Source organism: Phoxinus phoxinus (assembly GCF_949152265.1).
Source record: "Phoxinus phoxinus genome assembly, chromosome: 5".
NCBI classification, from domain to species: Eukaryota; Metazoa; Chordata; class Actinopteri; order Cypriniformes; family Leuciscidae; genus Phoxinus; species Phoxinus phoxinus.
In genome coordinates, this window is record NC_136880.1 from 39,751,237 (window position 1) to 39,770,826 (window position 19,590).

General features: G+C 39.0%; 2 protein-coding genes across 5 annotated transcripts; both read right to left on the minus strand.

Moving 5' to 3' along the window:
• Positions 1-958: 958 nt before the first annotated feature.
• Positions 959-15,604, minus strand: pigr (polymeric immunoglobulin receptor). Of its 4 annotated transcripts, none has more exons than XR_013797617.1 (9): positions 15,452-15,585; positions 6,772-7,116; positions 5,836-5,917; positions 5,366-5,592; positions 4,287-4,371; positions 3,468-3,562; positions 2,458-2,516; positions 1,336-1,819; positions 959-1,227 (listed from the first exon to the last, which is right to left on the minus strand). XR_013797617.1 is itself a non-coding variant. In XM_079612823.1 (8 exons), the coding sequence occupies exons 1-8, from the start codon at positions 15,498-15,500 to the stop codon at positions 1,697-1,699; spliced, it is 1,065 nt and encodes a 354-aa protein (XP_079468949.1). In that variant the 5' UTR covers positions 15,501-15,604; the 3' UTR covers positions 965-1,696. The 4 variants fall into 4 exon arrangements, 1 of the variants encoding a protein (XP_079468949.1); XR_013797618.1 differs by having other exon boundaries at positions 969-1,215; positions 1,433-1,819; XR_013797619.1 differs by having other exon boundaries at positions 971-1,227; positions 1,433-1,819; positions 15,452-15,604.
• A 671-nt stretch (positions 15,605-16,275) lies between these two features.
• dad1 (defender against cell death 1) lies at positions 16,276-19,118 on the minus strand. The gene is made up of 3 exons (XM_079612842.1): positions 18,809-19,118; positions 17,969-18,119; positions 16,276-16,452 (listed from the first exon to the last, which is right to left on the minus strand). The coding sequence occupies exons 1-2, from the start codon at positions 19,017-19,019 to the stop codon at positions 17,989-17,991; spliced, it is 342 nt and encodes a 113-aa protein (XP_079468968.1). The 5' UTR covers positions 19,020-19,118; the 3' UTR covers positions 16,276-16,452; positions 17,969-17,988.
• Between the last annotated feature and the right edge of the window lie 472 nt (positions 19,119-19,590).

The window sequence follows — 19,590 nt, forward strand, 5'->3', positions numbered from 1 at the left end:
ATCCTCCAGTCTGAACCGTTAACTTTCTGCCTGCTGATCCTGTTGTGCATTCAGGACCTGAGAGAAGAAAATATCAACTTTAGTTTGACTTATTTGTCAATGTTAATGACAAAAAAATACAAATATTTACATGCTATACACCATTTCTTTTAAGTTTCAGTAAAAAAAAAAAAGTACTACATAGGCAACACAAACCATGCGCCTTAATCAAGATTAATTAAAAATCAATATGAATGTATAAGGTAAAATGCAGTATTTGTCTAACTAGCCATTTCTTTCAAAGGCACTTTTTAACTTCACTAGGTTCATCTTAAATAGTCCAGTGGCATGACAAATGAATTGATCTATTAATAAAAGTCTGTAATTATAAATGAAATATTACAAAATGCTGTTTAAAATAGTTTTAGATGGAATACATCATGTCACATGCCAACTAACCGTATGAATAAACTGAACACTTGCCTGTTATGAGCCAAAGGAAAATCACAATGAACTTCTTCAAACTGACATTCCTTCTGTCAAAAAGTTTCAATGTTTCTTTTCTCTGCATCTTTTTTGCGTACGTCTTCTTTACCTTTTCTTAATACTACAGTATCACTCAAGAGGGTTTGCCCATGAATGAATGCTCTAGTCTAGACTCTCACTTCCTGCATCCGTGCTCTTTGGTTGCTTGTGTCATTAAACTTGATTTACAATAAAATGTCATAAAGCTTGATTGCAAATGTTACAAAAATCACAGATGCATCACTTGGACGAGAAGTCTAAAATTATTCTGAAAAATAAGTATTTAGCCTTCGTTACATGCGGATATAAATGTTTCATTCTGGTATTACTAGGTAGTAGTAACGTTACTTCCTTGTCTACTGTTCTCATTTTACAATTAGAGAACTACTGCAGTGAGTCACTGTAGAAATGTGTTGTTTGTGGTCAACATTTGTAAGCTAAAGAATAGAAGGTGACAACACAACCTCAAATAAACATTTTAATAAAGCTTGAAACGAAATGCGAATGAAGCACTTTTTCTGTACAGAAGTTAATAATGGAAAAATGCTGATACAAAACATGACAAGACAAAAATAACAAAGTGAGACACTAGTACTTTCGTTCTTCTAAATAAATTCACAAATGTTTCACACATTTCCTTCTCTGTGTTTAATAAACAGTGCTTAGTAAGAACACATCCATTTCACACTAAACTACTCACTCATAACAAGTCTTGTACAAAAGCTGCGTTTTTACCGTATTTACTTTATTGATATTTATTGTCACGGATTGTCATCTAGTAAATATGGTAAAAACGCAGCTTTTGTACAAGACTTGTTATTGACGTTCTACTCAAAGCTGTTCTCAGACTCGGAATTAGGCATTTCTATGGCAGCAATCAACGCCAAAATGAATCTGCAGCAGTCAGGTTACAGCAGTCACATGGTACAAGTCAGAGCTTTCAGAAAATTCGAAGTTTACAAGTTGGAATCTCGTAATTACGATATTTGCAACATGCCATGAATCCACCTTTACTTAGACAGATAAACATGAAATACACAACATGGAAAATGCATGGAAATACATGGAAAGATTATGCTCCATTTAACTGTTAAATGTGAAGAAATGTCAAACATAACCCTAGTTTCTCGATTCTGCAGGTCTTTCATTGACAAGAGTCATAGTGTCCATCAGCGCACTTATTTCTCCATCATCAGAATGTCTTCATCATCAGTTGTTTCCCATCACTAGGCTCCTGCATTTGGACTTGCTGAGCTGGAGTGTTCAGGAAAATCACTGAGGTGTTCGTATAGTCTCCTTCTGTCCATGGACACATCTGCAAACAAGTAGAATACTATGAAATACCCCATCCTGAAGAACTTGTCATCACCACTTGCATCATTAAACCTACACTTGGGTCACCCCAAAATCTTTATAACCTCCATTACACCAGTGCAGCTGCGATCAGTAAGCAGTCAAGTGTTCTGATTGGTGCAGGAGAAGTGGGCGGAGACTAAAACAATTAAGAGGCTGTGGAAGTTTTGAATGAAAGATAAGGATCCAGATTAGCTTCCAAGAAACCATAATATCATATTTAATGGTCTGGAACAAATTGAAACATGCTTTATTTATAAACAAGACAATATTTAATAACTACAATACTTATTTCAAGCTAAACAAAAAATTAAGGGAAAAAGCATGCTCCATCAGATGCCCATTTTATTCTCCACAAATCCACTTTTGAATTGTTTTATTCTCAGAATTGTGATATATATGCAATTACCATTTTTGAATTGCTAGTTTATATCTCACAATTCTGAGGGGAAAAACGTCACAGTTGTGGGATAATAAGAGGCAACATTTTTTATCCTGTTTTCATAATAACGTGCACCAATGTATCATCCTCAAATACATACATGAATAAAGTAAATTGGGTAATGTGACTGTTAGATAACAGAGATAAATTGCACTGACTGTGAGATTATCGTTCGTTTGCCCGATTATCGATGCCCTTTGATGCTTCTGCTTTTTCTCTGCAAAATGAAACAAAAATAGTTGGTAAGCATTATTCACAGAAAAATGAGAACACAACCTTGTTTTTTCTCAACTAAATGAGGTTAAATGATGGAAAACAGGTATTCAACAAATCCAAAGACATCGTTTAAGCTTAGAAATCAGAATGGAGTAAAGTTACAGACGAGTTTGTAAGTAACCAATAACCTTTTAAAGGAACACTCCACTTTTTTTGGAAATAGGCTCATTTTCCAACTCCCCTAGAGTTAAACGGTTGAGTTTTACTGTTTTCAAAACCATTCGGCCGATCTCCGGGTCTGGCGGTAGCACTTTTAGCATAGCTTAGCATAGATCATTGAATCTAATTAGACCGTTAGCATCTCTCTCAAAAAAATGACCAAAGAGTTTTGATATTTTTATACAATTATTATAAAATGAAAATTTGCGATTTTCTAGGTCAATATGACTAGGAACTATACTCTCATTCCTGCGTAATAATCAAGGAACTGCTGCCGTACCAGCAGGCGCAATGATATTACGCAGCGCCTGAAAATAGTCCCTAGCTTGGTAACTTCCAACGTGACCGGCACTAAGTTTGTAATATCATTGCGCTGCTGGTACGGCAGAACAGTTCCTTGAATGAGAGTATAGTTCCTAGTCATATTGGCCTAGAAAATCACAACTTTTCATTTTCTGTCGGTCTTAGTACACGATGTAACTAAGAGTCAAGTTTTAAATAGGAAAACTATCTAAACTCTTTGGTCATTTTTTTGAGAGAGATGCTAACGGTCTAATCAGATTCAATGATCTATGCTAAGCTATGCTAAAAGTGCTACCGCCAGACCCGGAGATCGGCTGAATGGATTCGAAAACGGTAAAACTGTTTAACTCTAGGGGAGTTGGAAAATTAGCCTATTTCCAAAAAAAAGTGGAGTGTTCCTTTAAGCCACTAAAAACACAAAAAAACTTACTATACTGTTTCCGCAACTTCCAAAATACCAGAGACACAGTCATGACCAGAAGTACTACCCCACACATCACGAGAAGAGACTCCCAAACAGGACGACTGAAACAAACACGATGTGTTAGTCGAATACCAATATTAGTGTTGGTCAAATATCGGTTTCACTTTATTTTGATGGTCCCTTTAACACATTCTGTTGACTATAAGTAACGTTGCAACTACATGTCTACTAACTCTCATTAGTGTTAGTAGATTATTAGTAGACGAAGATTATTACTAGATTATTATTAGAATAAGTAGTTGCAAAGTTATCACAATAAACAATTATCACATCACAATAAAGAGTTAGCAGATATTAGGCAGACAGTCTACTAATACTCTAATGAGAGTTAGTTGACATGTAGTTGCAAAGTTACTTGTAGCCAAAATAATGTTCAAAAGGAACCATCAAAATAAAGTGTTACCCAAATATCAACTAAAAATATTCATTCATACACTCTTAAAAATAAAGATTCCAAAGTGAGTTATTCACAGCGATGCCATAGAAGAACCTTTCAGTGATCAGTTCTTAAAAGAAACACTATTTTCTTAGTGTAAAGAACATTTTAAAAATCTAAAAGAACATTCTTCGACTGTAAAGAAGCATTGAGCACTTCCGTGGATTGGAGCATTTCCATGGAGGTTAACGCTTCTTCATGGAACCATCAATGCCAATAGAGACCCGTTATTTTTAAGAGTGTATGTGACAGATCTCAGTATTGCTCATTGCTGAAAGCTTTTTATCCCTTCATGTGAAATCTGCCATGAGGAAATATACAGAGGTCACCTGTGAGGGTCATTTGTGCCCATTACAGACGGAGACCGGACTGATGTCTTCAGATATTGGACAGGAGACACTGTGGCACCTGGCACTAAGACACAGATCAAATGTGACAAATTCAGCAGAGTTTAACTTCAGATCAGTGATGTAGCCTGTTCTCACCACGTGAAAAAAAGGGTTTCATCATTCATTCAAAAATTCTGACTTTTCATCTGTAACTGCTGGACCAATCAGACATATTTATTTGTTATATTGCATTCATTCATAGAAAACCATCTTTAAAGGAACATGCATATCTGCAGAACATTATGTGTATGATTATTACTGTCCTGTATAGTGTGTTTTGTATTGTACTGTTGTATGCATGCTTTATGATAGAAGCACCAGTTAATGTAACCTGACCTATACCATGTTTGGTATCTACGAATTTTTATGTTGATTATCTCGTGAATACCTATGCAACATATTAGTATTACAAGAACAGTAGTTTTTAATAGTTTCTGCATCAAGACCCAGTTACATATGCAAATGAACATGCTTGAAGACAGAGTTGTAAACTTTCCCTCCGAATTTAAGTTACCATTGGCTCATTGACCCCTAGGAGGAGAGACCATCCTCAGAGGTTAAATCAATTTAACGATGAGATCACAGCTATGCTAAGGAAAGTGTTATTTTTTTTAGTTATAAACTTAGAATTGCAAGTCAGAATTGTGAGATAAAACGCTCATTAGAATTGAAAAACTTTTTCCTGACTTTTTTTCTTGCAACTGCAAGTTTATATCTAGCAATTTTGACTTTATTTCTCACAACTCAATTTTATTCTCAAAATTCAGTGGTTATCTTGCAATTCTGAATTTTTATCTAAACTCATAATTAAATAAAGTCAGAATTGCCAAATAAAAAGTTACAATTACCTTTTTATTTTCTATTCCCAAACTAATTTTCATAGTAATGGAATGCAACATCTTAAAAAAAATCTTAGCAACTGTATTCAACATCCTGACAGCAAGTTTTCCATGCACGTTTCAACCAAAAAATGCAAGAATGTAGTTTGTGATGTTAGCAATAGGCTCTGTGCAACATACATGTTGTGGCTTGTGGCGTGACTGACACAAGAACAGCCCCGTGCTGCTGACCGGCTCCACACCAGTACCAGCCCGAGTCTCTCATCTCCAGCTGTGTCAGTGTCACAGTGAACATGCTGATCCTGTCATCGTGGATGAGCACGTTCCCACTGCTCAATGTTCCTTCAGGATCCGTCACCACGCAGGAGTTCCAGTTCCCACTGCGACACCACCGCTTCTCACTGGACCTGCGGTGAAAAAGAAAAATGAGTCAGCAAAAAGTTTGGCATATACAATTGTAATTACCATACATATGTATACATGTATATTATTGATGCATTACAGTAATGAGAATTTAGTGCAACATGAGCCTGTCATGAAAATAACACATTTTCATCATTTTTTTCTTCATTCTTTTGTTTGTTTGTGTGTGTGTGTGTGTGTGAGTGTGTGTGTGTGTGTGTGTCGGGGGGAGGGGGGGGGGGGGGTACCTGAGGTTCTTACTGTAGAGACATTGAACAGTGACACTTCTGCCTTCATCTGCACTCACCACATTGTTCACCACTGACACACCTGCAACAAAACCATGAGTTACTGACTACACCTCTATGACACCTTCACAAATGCTTCAGTGGTTTAGATTTCATTTAGTTAGATATGTACAAATTCATTCAATTTTCAATCAATACAGTCAGCAGAAAATGTCACATTTCATTAACATTTATGCATTTGGCAGACATTTCAAAGGGGGCACACACACACACACAGTTCAAAGGTTTGGTGTCTGTAAGATTGTGTTAATGTTTTTTAAAGTATTTTCAGTCTTCAGTGTACCGACCGTTCTTATTATTATTTCAATGTTGTTTTTGTATACATTTCTAGTAGTATTTTATGATTTTCGTTTTTTAACCTAATTTTAAAAAAGCATAAATTAAAGGATGTACAAAAATACTAGAATGATGAATAAAATGTGTTTAAATATATAATTTATAAATATTTTAAATAATTTCATTAATCTACATTGCAGTAATGTGAACGAGATTCTTCTGCATTATACAGTATACTATAATAATACAAATATAGAAGGAAGTGTAAATGTCAGGAAAATAATAATCACAATGCAAACCTCATAATGGTATTTATTATTATTGAAATATGATCGAACATTAAGTTTGGTTGAATTCACATAGCCATAGCATTAAAATAATCATCAGCTACTGAATAAACAAAAGTTGTATAGATCACCATAGCATTAAAATTACAGTTTTAAACTTTTTTTATTTTGATAATTAGCTTTGATAATAAAAAATAGGCAACTTTTTTGATAATGCAAGATTGTGTAACCTAGTGTGCAGGATTTAGCATAGCGGCTATATAGTTTGTGAATGTTTAGTTGTATTTTCATTCAAATGATTTTCTTAACTCACCTTGAATGACGCTGATATAAAGGGAGGCAGTGCTGTCAGAAACCCACATCCCTCCGAGCTCCACCCCACACCAGTACCACCCCGAATCCCCCACCGTCAGGTCCTGCATGCTCACGGTGAACACGTGCTGGGTGGGGTCATCCGCGATCGTCACCTTTCCTCTGGCGTTAGGGGCTGATGTGGGGTCATCGGTGCGGGCCAGGCTGGAGCAGAAGTCCTTCATCCGGCCGTAGCACCAGTACTTCACGTGGCTGATATACTGCGGGTTATAGTGACACGGGACAGTGACGGATTGACCCTCCAGCACAGACAGATCTCCTACAGTCGTCATGGTACAGTAGGAACCTTAAAATAGATTGAACCAGATAACAGACATATAATGAAAATCTCCAAGATGTAATACCACTATAAGGGAGTAAGGTCACTCTAGACCAATAAGGTTGCAGTTGTTAACATTATTTAATGCTAATGGCATTAGCTAATGCAATAACTAACAATGAGCATATATTTGTACATTATTTGTTAACGCTAGTTCACGTTCACAGTTATTAAAAAACTGCATGCATTTTTGCAGAAGAACATTGTGTTGGTTGTGCTAGGGCTCTGCGGATAAATGTGCCCCTTCACAATAGATAATGCTTTACAGGGAACTTTGTTGGAGAGCTACATGACATAATTTTTCAGGTCAACAAAATGCCTTACCTGCTGAATAATAAAAATGGCATTGCGTCACATTTACAACATTCCCTCCGTTTTTTTTTTTACCATCTCCGAAAAGCCAAGCCAATGTTGATTCTAGTTTTATTACGAGCTGTCACGTTCTCTTTTTGCCAGCAGACTTTCCTCTTTACAGTAAATGGGTGATTCCCTGGAGGTTTGAGATTTAGCTGCTCCATGTCAACCTTTCTCACTCATTGTGACAACTAACCTCTGCTACACCAGAGATATATATATACACACACACAAACTTCAATATAGCCGGAGCATCTTTTCTCTATATATTTATGACTTAAAGGTGAACTATGCAGGTTTTTTACCTTAACTGAACAGCTTCGGAGTCGTTGGAATGGTTATATTACTTTTTTCGGGTTGAATGGTGGTCGTCTCGCACCCCCCTATCGCCTGTGAGCGGAAAAAACACCCTAGCAACTTTGGGCCGGCGGTACGCAGCGACCCCATAGGTTTCAATGGAGTCAATTAGAAGCACTCACTTCCTGATGGCTGGGCGAACTGCGCAGGCTCAAACTGAACTTGACGACGTAGATGTGACGTGAGCATCCTGTCTGACAGCTGTCAGTCTTCTAGTCACTGTGCCGAGAGAAATCTGAATCATTCCCTTCCGAATCTCGCAGAGACGGAGAGCGTGAGCATTAGCTGTCCATGAGCTAGCAGCAGGAGTAACTTTATCACTCTCTGTGGGCTTCTCCCTTGACTTTATGCCTCCACGTTCCCCCGATTGTTTGCGAGCTTTTCCGCCGGTCTATATGGTAATTTCTCTTCTGTGCGACAGAGTTGAGTGGTTATGACGCAATCGTTAGCCTATTTTTACAAAATCGGCTTCTACGGGGCCATAACGTAAGAAACAAGGTAATGGAGCCTTTTATACACTGTCGTGTTTCTTTAGAAATAAATAATGGACAAATGGAGTCTTTAAACACCTCAGATGTTAAGTTATTCGCTGTCAAAGTGATGCCAAAATGAATGGGAGTCAATGGGATGCTAACAGCAGGTGATGTTCTGCTACAATGGCGGCTCCCGGGGAAGCTTCAGTTTCCGGCGGATGGATTACCCCCTTGGCCGCCGGCCGCAGCGTCAGAAAGTATCGCGTGATATCAGGTCTCGCGATGTAACGGATTGCTTTACGGCAAAAAATCTGCTAAAATTATGTCTTTATTGCGGTCCCTCACGCTGTTCGAACCCGAATGAAGAAGGCGTTGTAAAGAATGTCCCGTCTGCTTTGATGTCGTTGATCTACTAGCCTCTGGTATCTGAGAGTCGACAACGAGTTTTTCGACAGTGTTGTCAAATATCTATTCCGAAGCTGTAGGGGGCGCTCTATAGAAAACCTGTGAGCAAAAAGTGAGAATACAGCGAAGAAATCCCCGAAACTGCATAGTCCTGCTTTAATATTCTGCAATATTATTGATTTGAATGCACTGACACTATTGGATGAGAGCTGAACTGAGATGGACGATGACATCATCGTTGCTTTATATGCGAGTTGAACTCATTTCACAATTGATTAACTTTACAGTTATTGAACCAAACTGGATCAACACTAAACTGATTTTAACTGTCCTTTTAGAGCTGCTTTAAAACCGAATTGAATTCTGAATTCCCTGTAGACGTTTAATCTGTATTGTATTAAGCGCTATAAAGGTGACGAGACACACATGGGCGAGTCACGTGACACACAATTTCCTGTGAAAACCACCTAGGTCTAAAATATAATCACTTATAATAGGCTTAACCATATGAATCAGTAGAACAGACAAAAAAACACCTTTAAATAATGTTAACAGATACAACTTTTGATCTTAAAAATGTATTAGTAAATGCAGAGATTAAATACATTAATCAAAACTGTAGATGTATTGTTTGTTGTAGCCTAAGTTTAATGTTAACAATTGTAGTTAACTCATCTTAAATTAAACCTTGTAAAGTGTTACCAATATAACAAATAAAAGTATTATATAGGCTATATAAACGGCAATACACTACAAAAATAGTTCATGGCAATTCAGATAAATTCTTTAATACAAATATATCATGTGTGAGATTTTTTGTTTTGTTTCTTGACCTCAAAATGTCTCTCCAGTGATACGCATACTTTCTCTGTCTACGAATGCAGATTAACAGAGTGAGTGGCTCTTAAGTCATTAATACATATTCAAATTACTATTGCTTAGGATTGAAAATAATCCAAGATATTTGAAATGAACAAAGACATCTGCTTTACTGTTTTTCACCCCCTCTTTCCCCAATGACCATTTGGAGTCCCTAAAGGCATCGAGGTGCCGATAGTGATCAAGGCCTGTAGGCCTAAGATGTGTGTACTTGTGGGTATGAAATTGTCACACCTTTAGTACAATGGGGGAAGTTGTAATTATCTGATTGGTCAGTTTTGAATGTCTCACATTAGGGTTTTAGTCACATGGTCACGGAAGGGATAAAAGGAAGTTTGAAATGGTTCTCTCTCTCTCTCAACATTTTACATATTGGGTACAATTAATGGTATAAGTTTTTATAATCTCATACATCTATAATCTATTTTGTAACTATATTAAGTGTATCTTTCCAATTACAAATAATGTGCCAACTAGTTTTGATTTGGCATTGACTTTGAAGTGCTACCTATTGCAAAACAATATTGTCACTCTCTATAGCAAAGCTCTCCCACATATTAAGATATTGTAACTGTTATGTCCAGGAAAAGACACACACACACACAGTGCTTTGACCGAACGCAACTTTACTTGTTTACTTTTTCTAACAGTCACAGAATCCGGCACACTCAGGAGCATGCGCACAAGCATCACTTTACAACAGTATTACGACAACAGATAACAATGAAGAACTGGTTAACAACACAACATTTTCCCCCCTCCCACCAAGCTTAAGTATGAAATGTAGCTTCAAAGTCCTGGAAGTGCGCAGGACGTGCCCTCGCCCTCACAGGACGAGTTGACACAGGGGCATCAGCAGATTGAGAGCTTTGACCGTGATCAGTTTCCACTTCCGGCCTGATGACTTCCTCAGGATTCAGATTCAGTGGGGGCAGAATGGAGTCCATGACCACAGAACGGTTTCGGCTTTCATCCCTAACGGAAGGCATTGGCACTCTTCGAAGACAACTTGCATGCCAGCGTGACCCATTAGCAAGCTCAAAAGTGACTGGCCCTAACTGCCGTTTGACCTGGATGGGCTCGGACAGAAAAGAGCCCAGTTTATTGCTACGGTGTGGCCTTCGGGCTCTTACCCAATCCTGTGCTCGTATCTCGGTAGGCCTGGCACGATGCTTGCGGTCATATCTGGCTCTCATGTTGCGCTGACGTTTATGAACCCGTGCCCGGGCCGAAGAGTTCCCTGGGAGCTGATGAGGTGGCCGGAGCCTGGTCAAAGGTAATTCTAATTCCCTGCCAAGCATGAGACTGGCAGGGGAAACTCCTGTAGTGGTATGCTGAGTGGCGCGATAATGCAAGAGTGTCTGGGAGAGAGAAGCTTTAAATGCAAAACCTTGGGCAAGGTGTGCGCGTATGCCATTCTTCAGACTTTGGTTAAACCTTTCCACGCCACCATTAGCTTGGGGATGGTAGTAGGCAGTACGCATGTGGGCTATTCCTTTGGCCGACAGGTAGGATGAAAACTCACTGGAAGTAAACTGTGGCCCATTGTCTGTGGTAATAGCCCGCGGAATGCCCCAACGGGAAAAGAGCTGCTCCAGGAAATCGACCATTGCGGAAGCTGTCACTGAGCCCATAGGCACAACCTCAGGCCACTTTGAGTGGAGGTCATACACCACGACTAGGAACCGCTGATGGTGGGGAACAGAGACGAGCTCCCCACAGATGTCCATCTGTAGATGCTCCCATGGCTTCAGGGGCCAGTCGACAGGCTGCAAGGGTGGCGGGGCTGGAGTTCCTGTTTTGCCACTACGCAGACAAGGTGTGCAGTCACGTACCAGAGCTTCTAGCTCTCTATCAATCCCTGGCCACCAGACCAAGTCTCTACATCTCTGTTTCAGTTTAACTATCCCCACATGACCCTCGTGCGCCATTGACAGAACCCGCTCCCTAAGGGGCGGAGGAATGACTGCCCGGTGCCCCCTTGCAATGCATGACTCACCCCAACATGTCAGCTCTGTCTTAACTCGTGAGTAGGGGATCAGGTCAGAGCTCACCTGAGCTGGCCATCCTGACCGAATGTAGGTGCTGAGAGTAATGAAGAGTGGGTCTGCTGCAGACTCCCGCTGAAGTTCCTCAAGAGACACTGAGGTCTGTAAGGGCTCATACACTAACTGCACAAGGTCACTCTCAATGTCCGACTCCGGCTGCCTGGCTGTGGTGGTTGACTCCACAGCTGAACGTGACAGTAAATCTGCAACCACGTTGTCTTTTCCAGGGGTGAACTGCAGCTGGTAATTGTACTGATTCAACCTGTCAGCCCATCGGTGGAGCCTGAGTGGCTTGTGGCCAGTTCCCGTAGAGGACATGAGGGCAGTAAGGGCCTGGTGGTCTGTTCTGAGAGTAAAGGATCGTCCATATAAGTACATGTGCCAGCGTTCACATGCCCAAATGCACGCCAGTGCCTCTCTCTCTCCCACTGAGTACTTCTGCTCCGCCATACTCAGAGCCCGCGAAGCAAAAGCAATAGGCCTTTCACTTCCGCCATGCATCTGTGACAGGACTGCTCCGACTACCACCGCTGATGCGTCACATGTCACCAGGGTAGGACTGGAGAGATCAAAATGAGCTAGTGTTGGTGGTGACGTGAGGAGGTGCTTGAGCTGTTGAATAGCACGTTCGCACTCTGCTGTCCATGCCCAGGGGGTGTCTTGTTTGAGCAGCTGTCGCAGGGGTGCAGTGATTGCTGAATACTGAGGTAAGAATCTGAGATAGTAAGCAGTCATGCCCAGGAAAGATGCAAGCTTTCCAGCTGAGGCTGGCACAGGAAGGTTGAGAATGGCCTCCACATTGGACTGCAGCGGTGTAATACCTGATCTGGACACCCGAAGGCCAACAAAGTCTATTGCTGGGGCTGCGAACACACATTTTTCTGCGTTCAGCGTCAGATTGTGTCTAGACAGAGCTGTGAACACCTGTCTCAGGCATTCATTGTGAGCGGCCTCATCCTTTCCATGTACAACAATATCATCTAAGTACACAGCCGTACCCGGGAGCCCTGCTAGGACAGTGGCCATGATTTTCTGAAAGCAGCTAGGTGCTGAACTAAGGCCAAAAGGAATTCTCTTGAAACGGAACACCCCCATGTGAGTCACGAATGCAGTCAGGTTTCTACTGTCTTTGTGCAGGGGTATCTGCATATAACCTTGCTTAAGGTCCAGCTTTGTGAACACTGAGGAGCCATGGAAAAGCGTTGTGAGTTCCTCAATTGTCGGCAGCGGGTATCTGTCCGGCACCACTGCCTTATTAGGGCCCCGAAGGTCAATGCAGAGACGTATGCCCCCTGACCGTTTCTTCACAACCACAAGATTTGAAACCCAAGGGGAGGCATCGATGGGCTCAATGAGGTCTGCTGTTAGCATCCCCTGCAGTTCAGTGGAGACCTGGTCACGCATGGCGAGAGGCACTCTTCGTAGTGGCTGGATGACGGGTGGTACATCCGGGTTAAGCAAGGGTTTGTGGGCGAAAGCAGAAAGGCAGCCTAAACCACTGAATAGGTTGGGAAACTGTGTGTGCCATGGTGAGTCCACCTGGAGGATAGTCACTCCGCTGTTGTCATGCAGAGAAAACCCAAGACTAATGAACAAGTCCAGACCCAGAATATTAGCACCGTGCTGTGTGACGTAGAACGGGAACTCTACCAGACGTTTCTTTCCGTATTGTACCGGCAGCTTAATTAATCCAGTCACTACAATGCTGGCTTGACCATAACCACAGAGTTTCACAGGCGATGGTTGTAACTCCACTTCAGAGAAAAATTTCTTGTAGGTGGCCATATTAAGCAATGACACTTTAGCTCCTGTGTCAAGAAGCAGTGGAATGCAACAGTCTTTCAGCTGTACACCACACGTTGAGAAAGTGACTGAGTGAGGGCCAACTGTGTGAATTACTGCTGGTGAGGGCTGAGATGTGGGAAGTGAGCCTGAGCTGGACTTTGATCTGCACCACCTTGCAAAATGGTTGAGCTTACCGCAATGCCTACACTTTTGGCCGATAGCTGGGCAGTCTGGTGACCTGTTGGCATGACGAATGGAGCCACAGTTGCCACACCTCCGTCTTTGTTGGCTTGATTGAGGCTGCGTTTGCTGGATGATTGCACCTGCTGGCTGGAGCCCCTCATCAGTGACTGCATTTGCGAGTACAGTGGTAACATTAGTTTTAGCTGCATTATTCTCTGCTATTTTAGCTGCACACTGAGTAGCTTCTTCAATTTGGAGTGCTAGAGTGAGAGCCTTATCCAGTGTAAGTTCGTCATCCTCCATTAACAGTCTCTCTCTGACTCGTGCACTGCTTGTTTTTTCAATAAGTTGGTCTCTAATTAATTCATCACGGAGAGCACCGAATTTGCACGGCTCAGCGAGACTTCTTAAATCAGCGATAAACTGGCTGGCTGACTCACCCGATCGTTGGCATCTTTGTCTGAAGTTTAAGCGTTTTAGCAGCACACTATGAGTCTTTTGAAAATGTCCCTTTAATTGCGCAACAGCGTCAGAGTATGCCTGTGCGGTGCCGAGTGACTGGAAGATCCGTAATCCCTCTACTCCGAGACAATGGAGGAGCAGCGCGCGTTTTCTCTCATCCGAGACATCATCCAAACCCGCGGCAACCAGGTACGTCTGAAATGACACATACCAGCGCTCCCACGGCACGACAGGTTCACCAGCGTGGGGCAGAAATGGCTCAGGTGGAGGCAAAGATAAAGCCATCCTCGTCGCCAAATGTTATGTCCAGGAAAAGACACACACACACACAGTGCTTTGACCGAACGCAACTTTACTTGTTTACTTTTTCTAACAGTCACAGAATCCGGCACACTCAAGCATCACTTTACAACAGTATTACGACAACAGATAACAATGAAGAACTGGTTAACAACACAACAGTAACTGCGCTTATTTCCGTCGTTGGTATAAGTAGCAGTGGGTGGAATAGACAAGAAATGTAGTTTTCTACCATCTTGCTGATAAAGTTTCTTTAGTCATTCTGCAGTCTTGCAGCCTGACCCCCTGCAGGAAATCCACCCTTACACTTATTTAGTCATTTATGTGGTGGATTGCACACTGATGCCTGTAAAAAAATACATTGGTTCATTCTAACATTAATAATAATGCCTGAATTTATGCTCCGGGTATTATTTACACTCATAACAGCAAAAAAAAAAACCAAATAGTCACAAAATGAAAACTTTATCATAATTGTAAGTTCTTTATACAGCTAAAACTCTTTAGAAATGTTAAATTATTGAAAACTGTAAATATATTACAATGGCTGCATGAAATGGCTGTTTGTTTCTGCCAATAAAGGCCTGTTTTCAGTCCAGTTTTTTATTTCACTTTTTCATGTAACTTATGAAATTCAAAACATCCAAAAGCTATTGTCCATCAATCTTCCAACAACTACAATCAAGCATAAAAGGCAAATAACAAAATGTTCACATGAATCTTCAACAGACTCTTTTGAAAAAGAAAACTTAATTAAAAACATTGTGTTTGGAGAAGCTACTAGACGACACTCAAGTCCTGGGAATTTGGGTGAGTCTTTTCCTTCAAATCGAAACTCAACTAGTTGCTGCTGGAAACACTTTAATTCCAGGGTTTAAAACTGCAAACTGTTCAATATAATATTCCAAAGAGAGGAAGTTTCAACCCATGACCAATTTTAGCTGCAGAACGGCTTTCTAAACATGTTTCCAAGCTCCCTTCCATAAAACACAGTTTTAGAAATGGTTCAATGACTTTTCAAACTTTGTTTTTGCAAAAGGAATGATAAAAGCTCACCTGGCAGTTCACCAAGCACAAGAATGGTTAGAAGTAGCGGAAGAGTCATCGTTGAGCTCGAGTGTGATAAACCATCGAGTCCCTCTTTCCTGATGACAGCTGTTGTGAAGGAATATTTCTGCGTTCACTCTCACTTCCTTCTCCCTAAACCATGACCAGATGTGGGAGTTTAACCATTTGTGTATCACACTGCAATTGTGTTCAGATACAGATTATACTGTATATACTGTATCTAATACAGATTGTGCCCTATAATTGTTACACAAAATGTATTTTTTTTTCCACACCGATGCCTGCAAAAATGAATTGCTTCATTGTTTGTAACTTTAACCATAATGTCAGAATGATTCTGGTTTCATTTAGACTCAAAATAAAAAAATTAGGGCTGTCAAAAGATTAATCGCATCCAAAATAAAAGTTGTATGTATAATAATATAATTATTATGTATAAATACACACACATTCATGTATATATTTAAGAAATATTTGCATTTATATACTGATATACATTTATATTATATATAAATATTTTATATACAACCAATTTTTCTTAAATGTATACATGATTGTGTGTGTTTTTATATATATATATATATATATAAATAATTATACACAATACACACACATATATTATGTAAACACAAACTTTTATATTGGATGCGATTAATCGCGATTAATCTTTTGACAGCCCTAAAAAATCAAAACAATAAAATAGGCTATTGTTCAATTTTTCATTTTAATATATTTTTTCAAACTATATCTTAAACACAAAGATTCAGATGCGAGTACCATATGTTACCTAGAAACACCACAGGATCACTGAATTGTTTTTAAAGGCATTTATTTTCTTTCAATAACTTTCAGAAAGTTTTACAAAAGTAGAAAATTAAGGAACGAGACGAGAACTGATGATGAATGACAATTCTGTCAAAACATATTAACATTGAGAGATCCACAGACTGTTGTGTTTGTAGTTGTTCTGCAGGATATGGTCTTCATATCTGAGGAAAAAGACCAGTTAATCTCGAGAAAACACGTTGCATAAAAATTGTGCTGTCAAATCAATGAATCGCATCTGACATAAAATAACACAGACACAAATGTGTATGTTAGATGTGATTGATCGATTTGACAGCACTCATAAAAAATACATTTACAGACAATTAAAGAAAATATTTTGGGATGATTTCTTCAGTAATTTATCCCATCATGAACATGTATCATGATGATAACTTTACATTGAACATTTACATTTCTCTAAACGAACAAATGTTAACCGAAAGCCTCATCGAACGAACGTGAACATTAAAAACGTAACATGGAATAAAGCAATGGCAGTTTAAAGGAGATATGATATCTATGATGCCCCTTTTCACAATACGTAATATAAGTCTCTGGTGTCCACAGAATGTGTCTGTGAAATTTCAGCTCAAAATACCCCATAGATCATTTATTATAACTTAACTTTTGCCCCTATTTGGGTGTGAGCAAAAACACACAATTTTTGTAAGTGTCCCTTTAAATGCAAATGAGCTGCTGCTCTCCGCCCCCTTTCCAGAAGAGGGCGGAGCCTTTGAAACTCATGCGTCTGATACTCCAGCAGCAACAAAACTGGAGAATTTCACACAGCCAAAATGTCAGAAATGGTCAGTTGTGGTGTTCAGCCACATGTTTGAACTGGAGTCGGACACTGATGGAGAGGCTAAGCAAGTTAAGAAGTTACAACGTTTCTAGAAAAAAAAAATGAGTGATTTAGTGAAAAAGTTTCACTTTTAGGAAAATCCAGCATAGTACTGACCCTCGTTTGTGGTGTAAAATGATCAGCGCAAATATATAACACTTTAATGACTTTTGTCTGCACATTTTCTTCATAAATTAAATTCAACTACGGTGTCCTCAGTGGCTCAGATGCCGAGATTCTATTGAGATTCTTATGTTCATTAATACATCCAATAACAGAACATTTGTAATGTTTTTTTTTTTGTTGCATTACAGTGCGCAGATATTGTAAACCTTCAGCTGCTACAGCGAGGAAATAGAAACGTCAGACTGTTGCGGCTCACTCAGGGTGTGATCTATGCTAACAAAACAGATTTATTATAGGCAGGTTGTTTACACACACTGCGGACACACATCTGTGTTCAAACAACTTATTAAAGTGAATTTTGCATAATAGGTCTCCTTTAAGGCACTTTTAAGGAAGCATGTACTGCCGTTTTGGGTCATTTTTCTATATTAGGCACCAGAGGATTTATCATCTGTCAGCTAGAATTTTTCTTTTCTTTTTTTTTTTTGAGAAATTGGCAAGCAAGCAGTTTAGAGTGTATTTTAAAAGGATCAGGATACATATCTGCAATTTTGTTGCTTTGTTTTCTTTTCTGAGCTATTAATCTGTGCACAACAGAACCTCATATAGCAATGGAACTGAATCACACACAGATTTTACGAAATAGATTGTTTAACAAATGATACACATGAAACGTGATTTTAAACCATTCTTAACACACACACACACACCTGCTGTAAGACTCTCTCATTCAGCCAACAAAGTTGACGACCACTAGATGCAGAACAGTGTGAGCGAAGAGGAAGTCAGCGAAAGCTCTCTCGGGAGAGACGGTCAGGAAATCTCCTTTATTCTGAGGGTTGATCTGGATGCGAAGACAGACTGAAGACAGAAGAACAAAGACACTAATTAATTATCAATAAATTATACTTTATGACTACAGCACTAAACATACATACAATACCTGGATATATCAACATAGTTTGGTGTAGTAGGATATTTAAGTGGTTAAGGATTAGAAAACATGGGAAGTTTTTTTTTTTGGACCCATACCAAATTTGTTTTATACATCTATCTCAAAACTCAGATATGAGGTTCTTTAAATAGTCACATTAAATACATAAAGATAAACCAATACAATATAATAAATAAAAATGTACCTTATATTATAATATGCTATTTTTTACATTAAGTTGTTTTACCATCTAAACGGTGTGTGAGTGTGTGTGTCACAAATAATAGCTGAACGATTTACATTTTAACATAAACAAGTTATTTTAAATTGCATGAATATTTAAAAATGTTACTGTATTTTTGATCCGATAAATTCAGCCTTGTTAAGCATAATATACTTAATTAAAACATTATTTTAATTATTGCAAACTTTTTTGAAAACGTAGTGCATATATATTATATAGTTAAATTATAAAGACAGCTTTAAAAATAGTTTTTACAAGACCGTTCGCCTTTTTGGTGCAAAAAAAAAATTTGGATTATAAACATACATATATAAATTGGACAAAGATACAATACAATATTATATTTATAAATGATTAAATATGCGTAAATACCAGCCAGTATGAAGCATCCCACACATGAGATGAATCCAGATAAGAAGCTGTTGAAGGGAAACGTTCCCACCAGCACACAGTACAGGAACTGAAACACTCCTGTCAGCAAAATATACAGCATATAAGCGTCGATCACCTTCAGCTTATTCGGTGTGCTGCTCCTGTACTCCTCCACAAAACGCGACAAGACAGAAAATACCGAGTTAGACATAATTTCTTCTCAACACGAGCACAGTATCCCTAGAAATCAAGCAGCAAGGAAATGAATGACGTGTAAGCAGAGAGAGACAGATGTGCGTCCACTAAATGTTCCCCATTGAAACTGCAGGTGCATTTTAGTTCCGATGCTCGTGAAGCGTTCGTGTTCAAGAAAACAAACATGTACATATTACAGAATCATATTAAATTAACAACAATAAACTATGAACATTGCTATTGATTAAAGAAAATAATTACGTTAAACCCAATTCATTTAACACTATAAAAGACTGACATGTGATTTGACACCACATTTTAAATAGAAATATTATTTTTGAATATAAAGCATAATACAATTTAGCCAAATGATCAGCTATACAATTTCCTTAGATTGCTAAATATATGTCTAAAACAAAATAACACATCAAATACATCAATTATAACTACACAACCCAATTTTCTATCAGTATGCCTATAATTTTCCAAATCCACTCGGAATAACTAGAGACAATTGTAAAACTAAAGAATAATTGGCTGATAGGTTAACATTTTACAGAAAACATAATTATCCAGATAAATTCGTT